The 17,553-nt window shown below is 39.3% G+C and overlaps 1 protein-coding gene across 1 annotated transcript; it reads right to left on the reverse strand.

Moving 5' to 3' along the window:
• On the reverse strand, positions 2,992-4,530 carry LOC8068372 (putative pectinesterase/pectinesterase inhibitor 22). Its single transcript, XM_021450485.1, has 3 exons — positions 4,046-4,530; positions 3,460-3,596; positions 2,992-3,310 (listed from the first exon to the last, which is right to left on the reverse strand). Exons 1-3 carry the CDS (start codon positions 4,443-4,445, stop codon positions 3,218-3,220), a joined length of 630 nt encoding a protein of 209 aa, XP_021306160.1. The 5' UTR covers positions 4,446-4,530; the 3' UTR covers positions 2,992-3,217.

Here is a 17,553-nt window from a genome sequence, read left to right on the forward strand (position 1 = left end):
TTTTCTTGAAAACAACCCGCAGTCCAAAGCGTGTTTATAGAATACGTTTTCTGTTTTCGAAAACGTAAAGCATCTCTGTTGTTTCCAAAATACGTTTTCACAAAATTACAGAATTGCCACTGATTTTGTTTAGGCCATAAAATATTCGTTTTAGCTCCGATATGACCCATTCAAATTGCGTTAGATTCGTATTTAAATTCTCTACGTGTTAGACCCTCTACTACTGCAGTTTGAAACATTTTAATTTTGTGACCCTATTTAATTAATTACTTTTCTAAAGAAAATCTTAGAAAATTCATATCTTCTCCGTTTTAGCTCCGACTCGATCCGTTCAAGTTGCGTTAGTTTTATAATTTCATAAGCTTCGCGTTGGTACCTTTGTTGGCTAGATTCACCACTGTTAGATTCCCTAGTTAATTACAAGTTCGTAAACTGCTGTTGAAATCCCGTTAAAAGCGTAACTTTCACGTCGTAACTCCGTTTTCCGTGAATTTCCCGTTGACGTGATCGTAGCAGCGTGTAGATGATTTTGGAAAACTTTTATTTAAATTTATTTACTGCTGGTGTACTGTTCTAATTGTAATCTTGTTTGCTTCGTGTATGTCTGTCTCCGATTGCTTGTGTGATGATGTTTGGTGATCGAGAATAGACAGTGGGCATTACTTCGGTGGTCAGGATCAGAGCCGTGGAAGCAAGTAAGATCAGCAGGACCAGCAGGAGCAATTGGATCAAGGCAAGTATAGCATTTGGGTTTTAATTCTATGACCATGATCTTGTGACTAGATTGATATAAAGCAACAAATGATAATAATAACTTTTTAGCAACTTGAGGATTTATTCGTAAGTGATAACCGGGATGAAAGTGCAACCATGAGGGCTATAATGGCTCTGGCTTTAGTCAAGTATGAGTAATTTTTCTAGCTTGTTAGAGGTTACCCGTGTGGCGCAAATGGGGGATAGCAGACCGTGGATTCCCTGCGAGTGGTAGAATCACACGGACTGACTACCGAAACCAAGCGGCCCTAACTTGTTAGACGAACCTTTGAAAGACTTCATAGTGATCCCTGCCGACCTACCTTGGTAGTGGGTTACGAGGCTGATCACCTCAGGCGAAAGGGTAAATCATGACTCATGGGTAAAGATGTACAACCTCTGCAGAGTGTTAAAAACTGGTATACTAGCCGTGCTCACGGTCACGAGCGGCCTTGGGAAGTCTTAAATTAAGGGTGATGAATCTTGTGTTAAGAAACTCATTGATTATTGTTTAATGCTCTATATTATTTATGTCACATTGATCATGAGATTGTGGGATCTATACAATCTAGTTGTTATACTTGCGGAGTTCATCTTGAACTCACTCTTGCTATCTCCCCCACACCTTAGAAGAAGTTTTGGGCTTGTGATCAACCAGTCAGTTGGATCCTGTAGAGTGAGGTTAACACCCGAAGTTTGGAGTTCTCTTCCGTGTTTGCTGCCCAAGGTTGTTTCTAATTTATTATCTACGCTATATAATTTATGTGTTGTCCTTTGATATTACCCCTTATTTGTAGCTATATATGAGGCTTGTCTTCTAAAACTCACATATGGTGCATATCTGATTTTATTCTTAAAATCGGGTGTTACATGGGCCGAAGAATTGGGCCGCGACTCGGGAAGAGAAAGGGAAAGGGGTTTTCCACTCGGGCCAGCGCAAGAAGAGGAGATGGCGCGCTGGGCCTGGCGCTGGCCATCTTGGGCCGAGGCCGAGGGGAGTTGGGAGGGGCGCGCTGGCTCCTTGGGTCGGAGAGGAGAGTGGGCCGGGGGGAGGGGGGGAAGGAGGAGCCAGGCCTTCAGGCCAATAGAGAGAGAGGGGAGAGGTTTTGCTTCCTTTTTCTTTTGCTTGTTTTCGTTTTGTTTCTTTTTATTTCAAAGTTTTTTCAAAGCAGTTTCAAAACAATTTGAAAAAATATTTTGACTTTGCTCAAAATCACACAACACAATGAAAATAAATGCTCCGAAATGAATGCACAACAAGTTGCTAAATCCTATGATAAATTTTATTTTGATGAAGAATATTATTTCCTATATATGTTTCATGAGCACAAAAGTTCATAATTAAATCATTATAGCTCTATTTCGTAGAAAACAATTTTTAGGGTGTTACACTTAAATATCATATCATGTATTGAGAGCAAGAGTAAAGGACATATAGCATTGTAAGAATATGCAGTTGTGTCTTCTTTGGTTCATCATGGGTCGTACATATAATAATAAATTTATCATATCAATTAATTGAAGCACTTCTTGTACTCTCTATCAAGAGTAATTGTTATTATGTCTTGCCAATTACCATATACACACCTGCTGATGATGATAAGTACACACAGATATCGTATATATGGGCGCAATTAATGCACACCTCGTACACACGGATAGGTAGCTAGACAGACGCACTAGTACATAGACAGCCGTACTTATTACTACGTGCCACCACTCACACAAGTTCTGATCTTGCTTGTTTATTCAGGGACCGGACCGGCGCCGCCCGGCCGGCCCTAGCTAGCTATACACACATCATACATGCAATGCCTAGAGACAAGTAATACGTAGTACGTACACAGCTAATAATTAAAGCCGCTTTGATGTTGTTTATTCAGGGACGACGACCCGGCCGGTGCCTTGCTGCCTGCTGATGATATATGATGATTGAGTACGAGATAGATAGATACGTCGTACCAGCCAGCTTGCAGGTACGGTTGGACACACACGTGACTAGCTAGTAGTATGGCACGTTGTTGAAGCGATCGAGGAATCCATTCGTGCCCTTGGATGAAGGCGCTCACGGTGAAGTTCGCGGCCTCGGCGGCGTTTAGGAGGTGGAAGGCGGGCCAGCGTACGCGGCCGGTGGTGTCGGCGCCGGGACCCCGGTTGTGGAATTCCCCGTAAAACACCGTGTGCGGGACCTTGCTGGTGATATTCCACTGTTCCCAGCCTTGGGAGTTGACGACGTTGTCCAAGTAGGAGTCCACGAACACGACGTGGCTGTGGTCCCGCCACGGCCTCCCGAGGAAGGTGGTGGCCGCTCCTGCCGCGTCTTGTGCGGCGGCGGCGGCGGCGGCCACGGAGCAGCCCTGGAATTAAAACAAAACCTGACCGGTGGTCAGGCCCGTCGCGTCCTTGGGCCGTGACGACGTTGTGGCCGTTACGACGCGCGAGGACCTTGGTGTCCTGGAACAAGCTAGGCGCGGGCGTTCCCAAAAATAAAGTCGACCGTCCCTGTGATGATGCAGCTCCGGTAGAACTGGTCCCCAGCGTCAGCCCACAGCGTGTCCTGCAGGGAATAATGGTAGGCAGGATGATCGAGAAATGGTACTAGTAGCTACCGCGGATCGTCCCAACAAGACAAGAGATTATACTCCTTATATATTGCTGACTCTAATACGTAGTATCAAATCCAACCCACCCCGGACGTATATATACCTGGAAACCCCGCAGCTCGCATCGGTAGCAAACCGATTTGTCAGACGACATCCGCAAAGCTACAGCTTGGCCCGCATCCACGCCGGCGGTATTTTCAATGGTCAGATCTCGCGCCATGAAGCCTTGGCCGAGCACGCCTGCATCCAAGTTAATAAGCCCCCATATCATATATATATATATGACTCACAGCTAACAAACGACAAATCATGGAAAATTATATTACTGAGAGAAATAATATGATATACTGATGAAGAGACACATAAATAACCACGGAAAAGCAAAGCTACTGAATAAAATGAGACCCCTGAATACACAAGAAAAAAAAAAGTAAAATACTGCTATGTAGTAGTAGCTAGCTAGCTTATAGTACTCTAAATATATAATCAAAACCACGGAGTAATAATAATAAATAAAGCTGTGGATTATTATATTTGATTTGATGGGAACGGAACCGAAGAAGGAACAAATAATTAACAAACAAATTAAATAAATGAAGACAGCAGACACACGTGATACATATATATAGATGAAGAATAATGCGTGTGACCAGCTTAAATTAGTAGGAGTACGCAGCACTTTCACTTACTGACTGTTGCAGAACTTGCGGTATCATATCCCGTTCGTTTGCATCGGTTTCCTGTGATGATCGTCCTGCCGATGCCTTCGCCGACGAGGCGCACGTTTGGCCTCGTGATGGTCAGGGTCTCTGGGTAGGTGCCCTTGCCGATGAAGACCACATGCTCGTACTCGTGCGTAGGCGCATGCTCCAGCGCCTGGGAAATGGTGGGGTAGCTGCCGGGCCTCCCGTCTTGAGCGACCTGCGCGTTAGTAGTGCTGCCGGCGCTCAAGCGGAGAGGAGCCCCCCCGGCGGCGGCGGCGGCGGCGGCGGCGTCCCCATCAGTCGTCGTCGCAGCGCTCGTCATCAGCATCAGGCCGACGACGACTAGGACAAGCCGTCCTCCCGCCTCGTGATTGCTCACCACCATGGCGGCCGGGTGGGTGTGTACTGGCGGTGGGGCGTTCGTTTTCTTCCTTGGCTATTTGCTAATGCTCTTCCGATCCCTTGCACTACTTGGGTCTTGGGACCGCGCGCCTCCGGGTGTATATTTATAGGGTTATAAAATGGCGTGGCGACCTTAATTACATGCAATATATCTCTATCTTTATTGGAACTATATAACGTGAGCTTTCTACAGGGTCCGCGATTCGGGCTATGTTTATTAGCGGATTTGTTTCTGTATTTAATTGATAAATACATCTTGTAAGCAAGAGTTAAAAGAGAGACAACTCTTTGTATTCCCTGCGTTCTTGTAAGGATTTTTTACATAAAAATTTGTATCTCGTACTCGATATTTATTCATATTATTTTCTAACAAGTGGTATCTAGTGCCAAACACAAAATTTAAAAAAAATAGGGGTTTTCGTGCTATCCAATCAGCGGCTCGGTGTTTACACGTCGAGTCCGATGCCTTGTTTACTTTCATTTTTTTTTCAAAACATGAATAGTAGCATTTTCGTTTGTATTTGACAAATATTGTCCAATCGTAAATTAATTAGACTCAAAAGATTCGTCTCCTAAATTACAGATAAACTGTGTGTAATTAGTTATTTATTTTATCTATATTTAGTGCTTATTAATATATGTACCGCAAGATTCGATATGACGGGGAATGTGAAAAATTTTATAAAATATCTCGAGGCGAGTTCAATCCGCCGGCTGCGCGATCGTGAGCTAGGCCTTGTCCTAAAAACCAAAAAAAAAAATTCAAAATTTTCCATTACATCGAATTTTTCGATACATGCATCAATCATTAAATATAGACAAAAAATAAAATTAATTGTACAGTTTACCTAAAAATCACGAGACAAATTTTTTTAATTCTAGTTAGTCTATGATTAGACAATATTTATCACAAACAAACAAAAATATTACAGTAGCGAAATAAAAAAAAATTACGTCTATACAAGGCCCTAGATGCAATTAATTTTCATCAACTCTAGGTCTTGTTTACTTCCACCCCAAAACCTAAAACTTTTCAAAATTTCCAGTCACATTGAATCTTTAGACGCATGCATGAAGTATTAAATATAAACAAAAATAAAAACTAATTACACACAGCTTGGTCAAAATTTATGAGACGAATCTTTTGAGCCTAGTTAGTCTATAGTTGGACAATAATTACTATAAACAAACGAAAGTGTTATAGTGTCAGCGAAATTTTTTCATTGCCAAAAAGGGCTAGGTTCCTCTGTATAGGTTCGTGCGTTCGTCTTGTACAAGCACAGATCCACTGTCTGCTGTGCACATGGACCAAGGATTGCAAAGTGCAGAACGAGCTGGTGACAAAGATTCTCATCCTTTTTCTGCTAGGTGCACACGGTAATTTGTACCAGAAGCTTCTTTCAGTTCAGTTATTGCTGATTGTACACGTACATAGCTGCAAATTTACTGTTTTGTACACATGAAGCGTACCAGATTTTCTGCAGATTATTTCTTCTGGTTATTGCTATTATTTTTCTTCGCCATGTCTTCGATGAAATATGATATTCCTCAACTGAAACACGACACAAGGTTCGGTCCATGGCAAATCAAGATGAAGGCTATTCTTACGCAGGCTGAAGTGGATGGGCTCTTGATAAATTTGGTAACAAGGATTCTGAATCTTGGACCGATGAGGAGAAGAGAAAAGATCGTAAGGCCTTGACTCAAATTCAGCTTCATCTTTCAAATAATATTTTGCAAAAATTATTTGTAGAAGAATATTGCAGCTGCTTTATGACTCAAGTTATAGTCAATTTGCATGCCTAAGAATTTGACAAGCAAGATGCATTTTAAGATGAAGTTATATGAGCACAAATTGCAAGAGGGTGGCTCTGTGCTTAACCATCTTTCAGTCTTCGAGGAGATCGTTTCTCATCTACAGGCTATGGAGGTAGATTATGATGATGAGGATTTGGATCTTATTCTTTTGTGCTCTTTGCCTAGTTCTTTTGCAAACTCTGTTATATAGTCATGATACTCTAACGCCTGATGAGGTTTCTGAGGCATTGCATGCCAAGGAAAGGATGTAACAGATGGTGTTTTTTGAAGGTTCTGCTCCTAATGAAGAAGCATTGTCTGTTCGCAGAAGGACAAAAAATAAATTTAATAGCAATAGAGGCAAAAGTTCCAATAACTATAAAGGTCGCCAAAAATCTGGTTCTAAGAGAGATAAATTTTGCAAGTATTACAAGAAGGACAAACACTTTATCGGTGAGTGTTATAAAATGTAGAATAAAGAGAAGAGAGATGGCACATATAGAGAGAAAGATAATTCCAATGATAAAGGTAATGCTTCTGTTGTTGCTTCTAAGGTAGATAAGTCTAATAGTGATCTGCTTGTTGCTTTTGCTGGATGTGCAAATAGTGCTAATGAATGAATTCTTGATTCCGCTTCTTGATTGGCAGTGCATTCATCATTTGTTACGGTCAAAACCTCCATGTCCTTATGAAAATATGTAGATAACTGTTCTTGTATGTTTCTGTTATTTGATTTGTCTGGTTAGGTGTTGCCGTGGCATTAGTACGGGCATTATAAAGATGTGTTCAACTAGTGATGAGTGGTAAGTATTTGGTTATGACTCCTCATGATATTACTTAGTGTGATTCTAAGCAACATTGGGGTTACAACAATTTCATAAAATCTATGAACTATAAGGGAATAGAAACTGGAGTGCTTGTTTGTGATGGCCTACCTTCTCACTTGCATATCTTTATCCTTGCATGAATTATAAACATTCCCTCCTGTCTTCTCCTAATAACACAACCTTATGGAACCCAACGAAAATCTCAAGAAGAATAATGATGCAATAATATATAAATGTCCAAAGCCCATACCTTTTTTTGAAAAAAAGTATTTAACACTTTTTCATATGGGATAATTAGCACATGTGCAATTACTGTCTTGTATGTGTAAGCTGATGGATTTGATTTTTATATCCTAGACAGTGATTTAGGTTACACTTAGCCTGAGATTTACCAAACCAATATTTTCCAAACATTTATACAACCATGAGAACTATCTCTATTTATGTTTTTTTTCCTTGCAGCAAAGAGTCATGTTACAAGTACCGAGTAACTCGTATAGATATTAGATTATTTTTTTGAACTCTGTTCGTGGTATCTAACTGACGGTTGATGTTATATGCAGGGATGACCTCTTGCTCTCTGCATATATATGCACATGATGATATGCCATAGGTTGCTAGCTATTTTACCTTTGCCTACATGATATAGGGTTTTAACAAACTTGTGAGGTACTCTTTTTGAACATGGATGGACCTATTAACTCTTTTATTTTGGTGCTCAATGACCTTGTTTTTGGATGATTCATTTATAAGAGTATGTTCTCAATATTTCTCTTGGCTGATAACAGAGCATAAAAATAACAGAATAATCAAATTATTATTATTATTATATATATATATATATTAATTGCAGCTAGCACTTCCTGTTTTCGTGCCTGAACTAGCAGCTAGCATGAATGCATCTATCAGAATTGATTTTGTGCAATACAAAATTTTGAAGCTAATCATTATTAAATACTTAGAGCAACTCTAAGAGGCTCTCTAAATCATTTCTAAATGCTAGGAATAGAGATTTTGGTGAAAAATTACCTTCCAATAGCTTGTCTAAATGGTTATGCAAATATAGCCATCTTCTGTTTCGATTTTTTCGCTAGCTAAAAATAGAAAACAAGAATGACTCTCTAGAGTGCGCAAGAGAGATAGAAAAGCTGTTGGAGAGTGAAGAAATATAGAAAGCGATTTTTTATGGAAATACTTCAAAGAGTGAGATTTGCAAAGACTCTTAGAAATGCTCTTATCCCTGTATATTTGTTTTTCAGTATGCAGACATCCATATCGATGCAGTTCTTTCTATGCTTCTTCTTGCTGTATTTTTTTAAATTTCCATGTCTACTTCTTCTCATATACTTTGATTGATGGATACATTCCTCCAAGAAGAGCAACTAATCATGTCTTCTCATTCTGCCCAGTGATATGATAGATGTTTTTGCAAAACACATCTCTAACCCATCCAAAAGAAAATCATCCTGAAAAAAAGAGAGAGAAGAAAGTATCCCTTTTGTATAAGATTTACTGAAATTAATAAATCTTTTAATATAATTGCTATGCTTAGTTTGTGACTCGTTACTTTTTTCTTTAGGGTCGAAGATTGAAAAAAAAAATTGTGTGAACCCTACTAAAATTGGGGGAAAAAACTTAGTAACGATGATAGAAAGCCTACAATGCAAATTAAACCAAACCTCTCTGTGGATGCGATGATATGGATCGGTCAGTACTATTTATTTGCGATGCCCAGCCTGCGGTCCTGCATCCATCAACATCGTCGACCCGGCCGGTGCATGCATAACTAATGGTAATTCGATCCATCTCTCTCTCTCTCTCTCTCTCTCTATATATATATATATATATATATATATATATATATATATATATATATATATATATATATATATATATATATATATATATATATATATACCATTGTGCATTATTGGCCTGTAAGTTGGGCACGCCCGTCACGTACTCTTTATGAAGTTGTGCATTATTGATAAGAACAAGTATATACTGTGTGACGTGATCCATTAAAGGCCCGAGAGGAAGGGTCTTAGATTAGAATAGACCGCGGGATGGTAATAAGCTTTCTCTGTCTCTCTCGGGCTGGTAATAAGCGATACCGAGTGATGTGATTTTACAGGATGGGTCTATGAAACAAATTAACGTTTGTAAACCGGACCTGATGTAATAAAACCATGGTGCTAATTACCAAACCAAACCGCACCTATATCCTATGCCCTATATGTATGGACGCATGTGGTGGATGGTGATATGTATCGATCTGTGACGTATACGCGGCGGGCCGGTTATATATAATCAGATAATTAATGTTATTCTTGGACACACTAGCAGATTGAGGGTATCCCAAATCTTTACATCCTAAAATTTTTGGTTGTAAACTTTACATTTCAAATAGGTATTTAGATGTTTTTCCAAATTTTTTGGTTTGCAACACACAAGACACGGCCTCTAAGCAAGTTTACACAGTTCTGGGGCTTCAAAGTCCCAAATTCTAAATCTTTACAGCCCAAGTTTTACAGGTTTTTATTTAGATCCATTCTTCCAAAAATGCTCATTTCTTTAAAAGTTTTGACTGTTTTGCTGCATCTATTTGAGAAGATCGAGCTAATATAATTAATGTGGAGTACGGTCCAAGTATATATAGGCCTTGTTTAGTTTCCAGCAAAAACCAAAAACTTTTCAAGATTCTCCGTCACAACGAATCTTACGATATATGCATGGAGCATTAAATATAGATAGAAACAAAAACTAATTATACAGTCTGTATGTAAATCACGAGACGAATCTTTTAAGTCTAGTTACTTCATAATTGGACAATATTTGTCAAATAAAAATAAAAGTATTACATTAGCGAAATCCAAAAAAATTTTACAACTAAACAAGGTGATGTACTATACCTACTCTACTCCTGCCAGCTGCATGCATGTCGATCTATTAATTCATGCGACGGTGCATGCATGTGTGGCCTACGCGCGCATCCAAAATTTGTTATTTTTTTATGGATTAATCTAGAATGATGTTGAATCTCAAGTTTTGCCACCAAGGCCTTGTTTAGTTCTGAAAAGTGAAAAGTTTTCGGTACTTTTATTTGTTTGTGACAAATATTATTCAATCATAAACTAACTAGGATCAAAAGATTCGTCTCGTGATTTACAGCTAAACTGTGTAATTAGTTTTTGTTTTTATCTATATTTAATATTTCATGCATGTGCCACAAGATTCGATATGACGGAGAATTTTAAAAACTTTTTGGTTTTCAGGATAAACTAAACAAGGCCCAAGTACATATTTATGGATGTGACAAAATTGGAATTCTTTTGAAACTTCAAAGTACACGGTTTCTTTAAGAAGAAATTTTCACTATTTTGAACATTATTTGTGCCAACTTTTATCCAATGTTCCGATGATACTAGATGGATCACGTACCATCTGTCACCATCTGTATATCTCGATCGCCCCGGCCATTTTGCGTTGGCAAGTTATTAGGCAGTGTCACTATATATCTATGTTGCGTACAACCACTAACCATTGATATATATGCATGCATTGTGCATGGAAATTTTCATCAAACACACACACACATGTCGTCGCACCCCATGAGCGCTTTTTGCACATGGAACTGATATATGTATCGACCGATCTCTAGCTGGTTTTTTTGTTAAGTTGAGCACTTGCAGGGATCTCAACATGATGATGATGTGTCGAACGAACGAAGCTGATAATAATAATGTCGTAGATAGTAGGTACGGTGGCGATCGAGATAATACAAACCAGACCTAGTAGTAGTAGCTAGCTTCTACAGCGCAGAGCGCATGATATGGCTAGCTAGCTAGCGTGAATGATCAGCATGCATCTCGACCATGGCATATGCAGTTGCATCGGTCGATATATATGATCGGCAAGTTCGGCGTACACGTTAATTAGCTTGCGAGTTGGGCGCACACACGCTATAGGTCACTCTCACGCACGCACGCATGTGATATAAAACAAAATTTGCATGCCAGTCAATATGCATGTGGGCAAAAAGCAGCTAGCTAGCCCACGATTAACGAACGTAACGTAACGAAACCAAAATTCACTGATGACGAGGACGTAAGTTCGTTTTTCTACCAGCTCCAATCCTGCATGCGGCTGGTGGCCGTGCGCCATCAGCTGGACCATGTTCTTCTACTCGATCTATATCTGTGTGCCAATGCACCCTGCCGAAGCTGCCCTGCCACGACGCGAAAAAACTATTTTCGCGCGCGGGCGTTTGAACAAAGATAGATATGGTACAGGCCGGCGGTCCTTGTTTTGGATCGTTAAATCAATGTCAACCTCTGGGGCAAAGTCGTCTAGGAACGAGTTGTTCGAGAACAAGACCCTAAAGGTCTCATGCTTCTGAAAGCATTTCAGTAAACATAGACTCATACTTGTGCATATCCGCAGAGTTGACAGGGTGTGCTCGATCCACAAGCCCCAACTTGACAATAAGAACTTGATGTGCCTGAATAGATGAGTTGATTGTCCGAGGTTTAGCTACTAAGTAAGTACTACTCCTCGGTGTTGGGTTTGGCCCAAGGCTAAGGGGGGGCACTACTACAGAATGAGGCATTGGTCGATGCCCCAAATCGCCAAAAGTCTCGGTCTTTTGCGGTCCGGGGCTAAAGACCTCTTTAGCACCGGTTTGTAACACGGGCCGATGCTAAAGGGGCCTGCCCAACGGCTACTAACCAGTGCTGTCGGAGCAGGGACCATTTAGCACTGATTCTTGTTACCAACCAGTGCTAAAGGGTCCCCTTTAGCACCGGTCAGTGCCACAGGCCAAGCCAAACTCTTTAGCACCGGTTCAAGACACAAACAGGTGCTAAAGGGTCACCTTTAGCACCCGTTTGTGCTTTGAACCGGTGCTAAAGGGTCCGGTTTATAGGCCACGGCTACCTCTCCTCCCTTCTGCCTGGCATTTGAAATCAGAGAGCTCCATTGTTGTTTTTAGAGCTTGCATTTTGTTCTTCAACTCTGGCACCCATCGTTGATCCTCTTCGACTCCGTCATCGTCTCTTCGTGCTCGGAGGTGACTATCTTCATCTCCTTCCTTGTCTTTTTCACGTTGTTTTTATCTTGTGATTTTCCCATCATTTTTAGCTCAAATCCACCTTGTTATTTTGAAACATTCACTTGAATTAGTATCCATATATATATATATATATATATATATATATATATATATATATATATATATATATATATATATATATCATAGTTCATGGTTGACCTAGTATTAATGTAGTTTGCAAGAATGAATTATAGTATCTTTTAAATCTTTTTTCTTTATATTAGAACATGAGAGGATTGGAATTTAGTAAATGTATATAGTTTACAATAATGATCCTAGAAAGTTGGATAGTTCAAATTAATTGGTTTGTTAATATCACTTGATAGGTTTTTATTACTACATAATATCCATTGTATAATTTAGAAATTTTGTTGAAGTAACTAGACAAATAAAGGATATTATTAGGTTCTTCTTTAATCATACATGTTTACTAGAAAATGTGGAGTTTGTAATTGTTTCAAAATTGAGTATGGATAGTAGATGGCAACCGTGACTGCGTCCTCGGTCTCTCAATAGGTTCAAAAGCAATAACGGCCGGAACTCCCTCTCATTACTTGCGGCAAGTGTGGGTAGAAGATTGTGATGAAGTACAAAGTGTCGAAAGAGGGAGTAAACAAGGGTCGTATATTCTACAAGTGTCTGGATCGTAATGTGAGTTATTTCCAAACATTTGCTTATATATATGCCTATTTTTTCAATGATGTTACTTAAACTTTTGATTCTCTCTTCTAATTTTAGTGGGACAGTACCAGCGGATGTATTGGTTGGTACTGGGAGGAAGAATACATTCAACACATCAAGAAACCTTTTGCACAGGCGCTTGAGGCTGAAGGTGATGAGGCAGTAAGCCGGCGAAAGGAGTCCATCGATGTTGATCAAGCAAATGATCTATCTATTATAGTTGGGATAGGATGTGAACTAATTATGTTGCTTAAGTGCAACTCTGGTTTCATACCAAACTATACTTATTGGACCAAGCATGGATAAAGCGGGATTATAATGAATGAAGGTGAAGAAGAAGAAGAAGAAGAATTGCACCACGCTGACATTATTGCTCAGTACGGTGGCTTCAATGATGTTGCAATGGGGGGAGATAATGAAGAAGAGGTAGCGGCAGAAGATGATCGGGGTGATGATGCTTTTGGTGATGCCATCCGTGATGCACAAAGAGAATGTGAAAGTGAGAAAGAGAAGGTCAAGTTCGAGCGCATGGTAGAGGACCACAGGAAATCGTTATATCCCACCGCTGAAGAGGGGCAAAAAAGGTGAGTACCACACTGGAATTGCTGCAATAGAAGACAAAGAATGGTACATCTAACAAGGCATTTGGGCAGTTATTGAAGATCATAAAAAAGATGCTTCTGAAAGGCAACGAATTGCCCACCACAAGGAGCCACACAAGACTTAGGGGGAGAATGATGGATAAGTCTCTGTTGGCTGATGGTTGTGGGCTGTAGTAGGCAGCACATGGTCCTTGTGTAGGACAGCATCCTTGACTGCTTTTAGGACAGCAGTTAGCATTTGTAGGACAGCATAGACTAGCATCTTGGCATATGCTGGCTGGTTAGCAGCCCTATAAATATGTATCCCCAACCCCTCAGGTTGGCATAGCATTGTGTGGGAAATAAACCCAGAAAATTGTCCCAACTCAGTGTGCTATCCTCTCAATGAGAGTAAGGATCCTGCTCGCACCTAGAGCAAGGATCCAGCGACTAACAGTTTGGTCATCCAAGTTCAAGATGTTGAGGATTCTGGATTTAAAACATGCTGGATTTACGGCAACCAACAAGATATAAAATACATAGGGTTGTTGCTACACTTGAAGTACTTGCACTTTCCAAAGTGTATAAATAGTAGTGTTTATGCACTTCCAAAGTCTATAGGCAATCTGCTTGGCTTACAGACTCTAGACCTACAAAGATCAAGTGTTTCGACCCTACCAATAGAAATCACTAAGCTACATAACCTTCGCAGCCTTCGATCCAGAGCAACCTACGACGGAGTGGTTCACGGATGCCATAGAATGTTTAATGAGTGAGAGTGGTGCAACTGCTGATCTGCACATGGCCTTGTCTAGTTGTTGATCTAATTCATCTGGCATTAAGTTGCCCAAAGGAGTGGGAAGATTAAAAGAGCTACAAATACTAGAGAAAGTGGATATCAAGCGAACAAGTCGGAAAGCAATCAAGGAGCTAGGGGAACTAACTCAGCTGAGGAAGATAATTGTGAGAGGGAGAGGAGCCTCCAAGAAAAACTGCAAGGCATTCTGTGAGGCTGCGCCAAAACTGTGTTCCCTCCGTTCCCTCAATGTGAGTACCATGGGGAGTAAGAAAGCAGCTGAGGCGCTGGATATGGTGGTTTCTTTTACATCCCCTGTCCCTTCTCTTGAGCGTCTCAAATTGAAGAGGCTTCTTCAGAAGATACCTGCTTGGGTTGGTGAATGTGAGAACTTGGTGAAGGTTGACTTAAAATATTGTCAGCTCAAGGAATTGGTGGCCTTGGCTGAACTGCGCAACCTGGTACAGCTTTGTCTTAAAAAAGATGCATTCGATGCAGAGAATTTAGTGTTCCACGAGCATGGATTCCCAAAGCTCAGGATCTTAATCATAAAGGATCATTATGCAATGGCACTGAAGGAGGCGACCTTTGAGCAGAGCTCCTCACCCAACATGGAAACAATTGGCATCTTCTATTGCCATTTGGAAGCAGGGATCAATGGTATCAAACACCTTCCAAAACTCAAGAAGATTTGTATTAACAACAATGATTTGGGGAAGCAAAGTAGCATGTTACAAGAGGAAGTGGAGAATCACACGAATCACCCTGTGCTGCAAAAGCTATATAACTACTATGATGTCTCGAATAACTTCTGTAGATTACCAACAGCTTCTCATCTCATACTTAATTAGATTCCGATCTGAAAGGCCCTTCTTTACACGTAGGAGCTTTTGCCGGAGGGGAAAAAAATTGTATGCGGCGGTGTCGCATTCCAGACTGCTGTGCAGCACCAAAGTAGATTTTATTAGCTTCAACTATTTTTTACGAGCATTATTAGCTTCAACTTACATTGTTATCGCAAATTGGAACCAACCAACATGTAACTGGGCTCTTCAGTTGCTTCTGACGAAGTGCGGGAGACTGAAGATGGGCCTCGGAGGAGGTCTCGTCAAGACGTATCTCGGGCTCAGGGTGAAGGTGAGCCCATGTAAGTGGAATGCATGTGTATTGCTCTCGTATGCGCACAAGAGACTCGAGCATTGCATGTACAGTTCATTCAAATTAATCCGATCATTCATTTTGTTTTGAGGAGAGAGGGAAATGATCTAAATTTAAAACCAACAAGTATACATGTCTCTTGTCTAAAGTTCAACCACTACACTTTTTATATTGCCAATTACACAAGACCCGACCGACCACCAAGCACGTTACATCAATTCAATCCCTTCTAAACTCACAAACTATATTCATAAAAAACCAAGTTTGTATTTCGCTTATGTTGCAAGATGGTACGTTACTCACTACGGTTAAAACCCTGATGATCGCACCTTTTTTCAGGAATTTTTCTAGAAATTTTAGAGCATACACACGTGGTACTATGTGTTTTCCCCACGCACTAGAGATAAAGACATCTCTCAATCTCTTCTTTGCGTGTGTACGGACACGCTCGCATCTATGCGTCTGCGTGTGTGGTGCGAGTGTGGAGTGTGTGGGCTGTTGTGTGTGATGTGTGGTGTGATGTGTTTGGGTGTTGTGTGCATTCAATTATTGAAAGAAGGGCAACACTCATGCTTATCCCTAATAATAAATAATAATAAAACAAAATAACACTCATGCTTATCCCTAATAATAAATAATAATAAAACAAAATAAGCCATGAATAAACAAAGCTTAACAAAGAATTATCAGACTTGGAGGCGGGGGCTACAACAAAGAATTATCAGAGAAAGCTCATGTACTGGAGTTAATTGAATAATTCTTAATGTCTGCACCTCCTCACCATATTGTTCCTCCAATGCCATCTTCATGTCATCATTTGTCACTTGTTCATCTTCAAACTTGCACCTAAATTTTTCATTTTGCAAATAGCCATGAGGAAATAATGACATGATAATGTCCTCCATGAACTCCACCACTATAATCCAATACGTCTGCACTGAAGAGAAGCTACAAATATTACTACAAAGATTCAAATTACTCGGAAAAATTGAAACCCTTAAGTGTGTAGTTAACTAGGTACTATGGAATTGTGAAAATCACATTAGTGTCATGAAATATATTTAAGAAATACAACACTTTCACTAAGTTGGTGAGTCCATCGTTATAACTTGCAAGTGGAAAACATAATCAAACAAATAAAGACATAATCAACCTGATCGGCTAAAATGTTCATATTCAAACGTATACTTAAATTTTCAATTTGTAAACAACTTCAAACAATTAAAGACATAATAGTGTCATGAATTCCGCCACTATGAACCAGTACGTTGCACTGAAGAGAAGTGACAAAAATTAGTACACAGATCCAAACCACTTGAAAAAATTGAAAACCCATAAGTCAGCAGTTAACCAACTACTACAAAATTGTGAAAATCAATTAGCAGAGAAAAAGGAATTGTGAAAAGCAGAGAAAATCTCCTGGCTACCGGATCTCTCATCCTTGTCCTGCACTTGTGCCGTCTTCATGTCTGGCTGTGTCCAACCTTCAAAATCAGCCACTATCTATTATCCTCCATGCTGGTTTCTATGGTGACATAGGTCCTGTTTGGAATAGTTGTGTACAAATATGCTTCTTGAAAAGTTGTACAAATGAAAGATAAACATCGTCACTTTTCTCCCTTAACTTTTGCGAAAGTCAGCTTTTCCTCTCTTGACTCTAAAGCTAAGAAATCACCTCCCTCAACTTTTGAAACCGTGCGTCTTATCTCCCTAGTCAGGTTATAAGCAGGTTCGAAGGTGGTTTTATCTTTTTCTTTTTATTTATTTTGGCTGAATCTTAAAAAATCATAGTAAATCATAAATAAAATCATAAAATAAAAAAAGTCTAATTTTGTTGGACTCTACGTGAGTAGATCTAACAATAAATATAATATAATATAATATAATATAATATAATATAATATAATATAATATAATATAATATAATATAATATAATATAATATAATATAATATAATATAATATAATATAATATAATATAATATAATATAATATAATATAATATAATATAATATAATATAATATAATATAATATAATATAATATAATATAATATAATATAATATAATATAATATAATATAATATAATATAATATAATATAATATAATATAATATAATATAATATAATATAATATAATATAA

This window comes from Sorghum bicolor, chromosome 10 (genome assembly GCF_000003195.3).
Source record: "Sorghum bicolor cultivar BTx623 chromosome 10, Sorghum_bicolor_NCBIv3, whole genome shotgun sequence".
NCBI classification, from domain to species: domain Eukaryota; kingdom Viridiplantae; phylum Streptophyta; class Magnoliopsida; order Poales; family Poaceae; genus Sorghum; species Sorghum bicolor.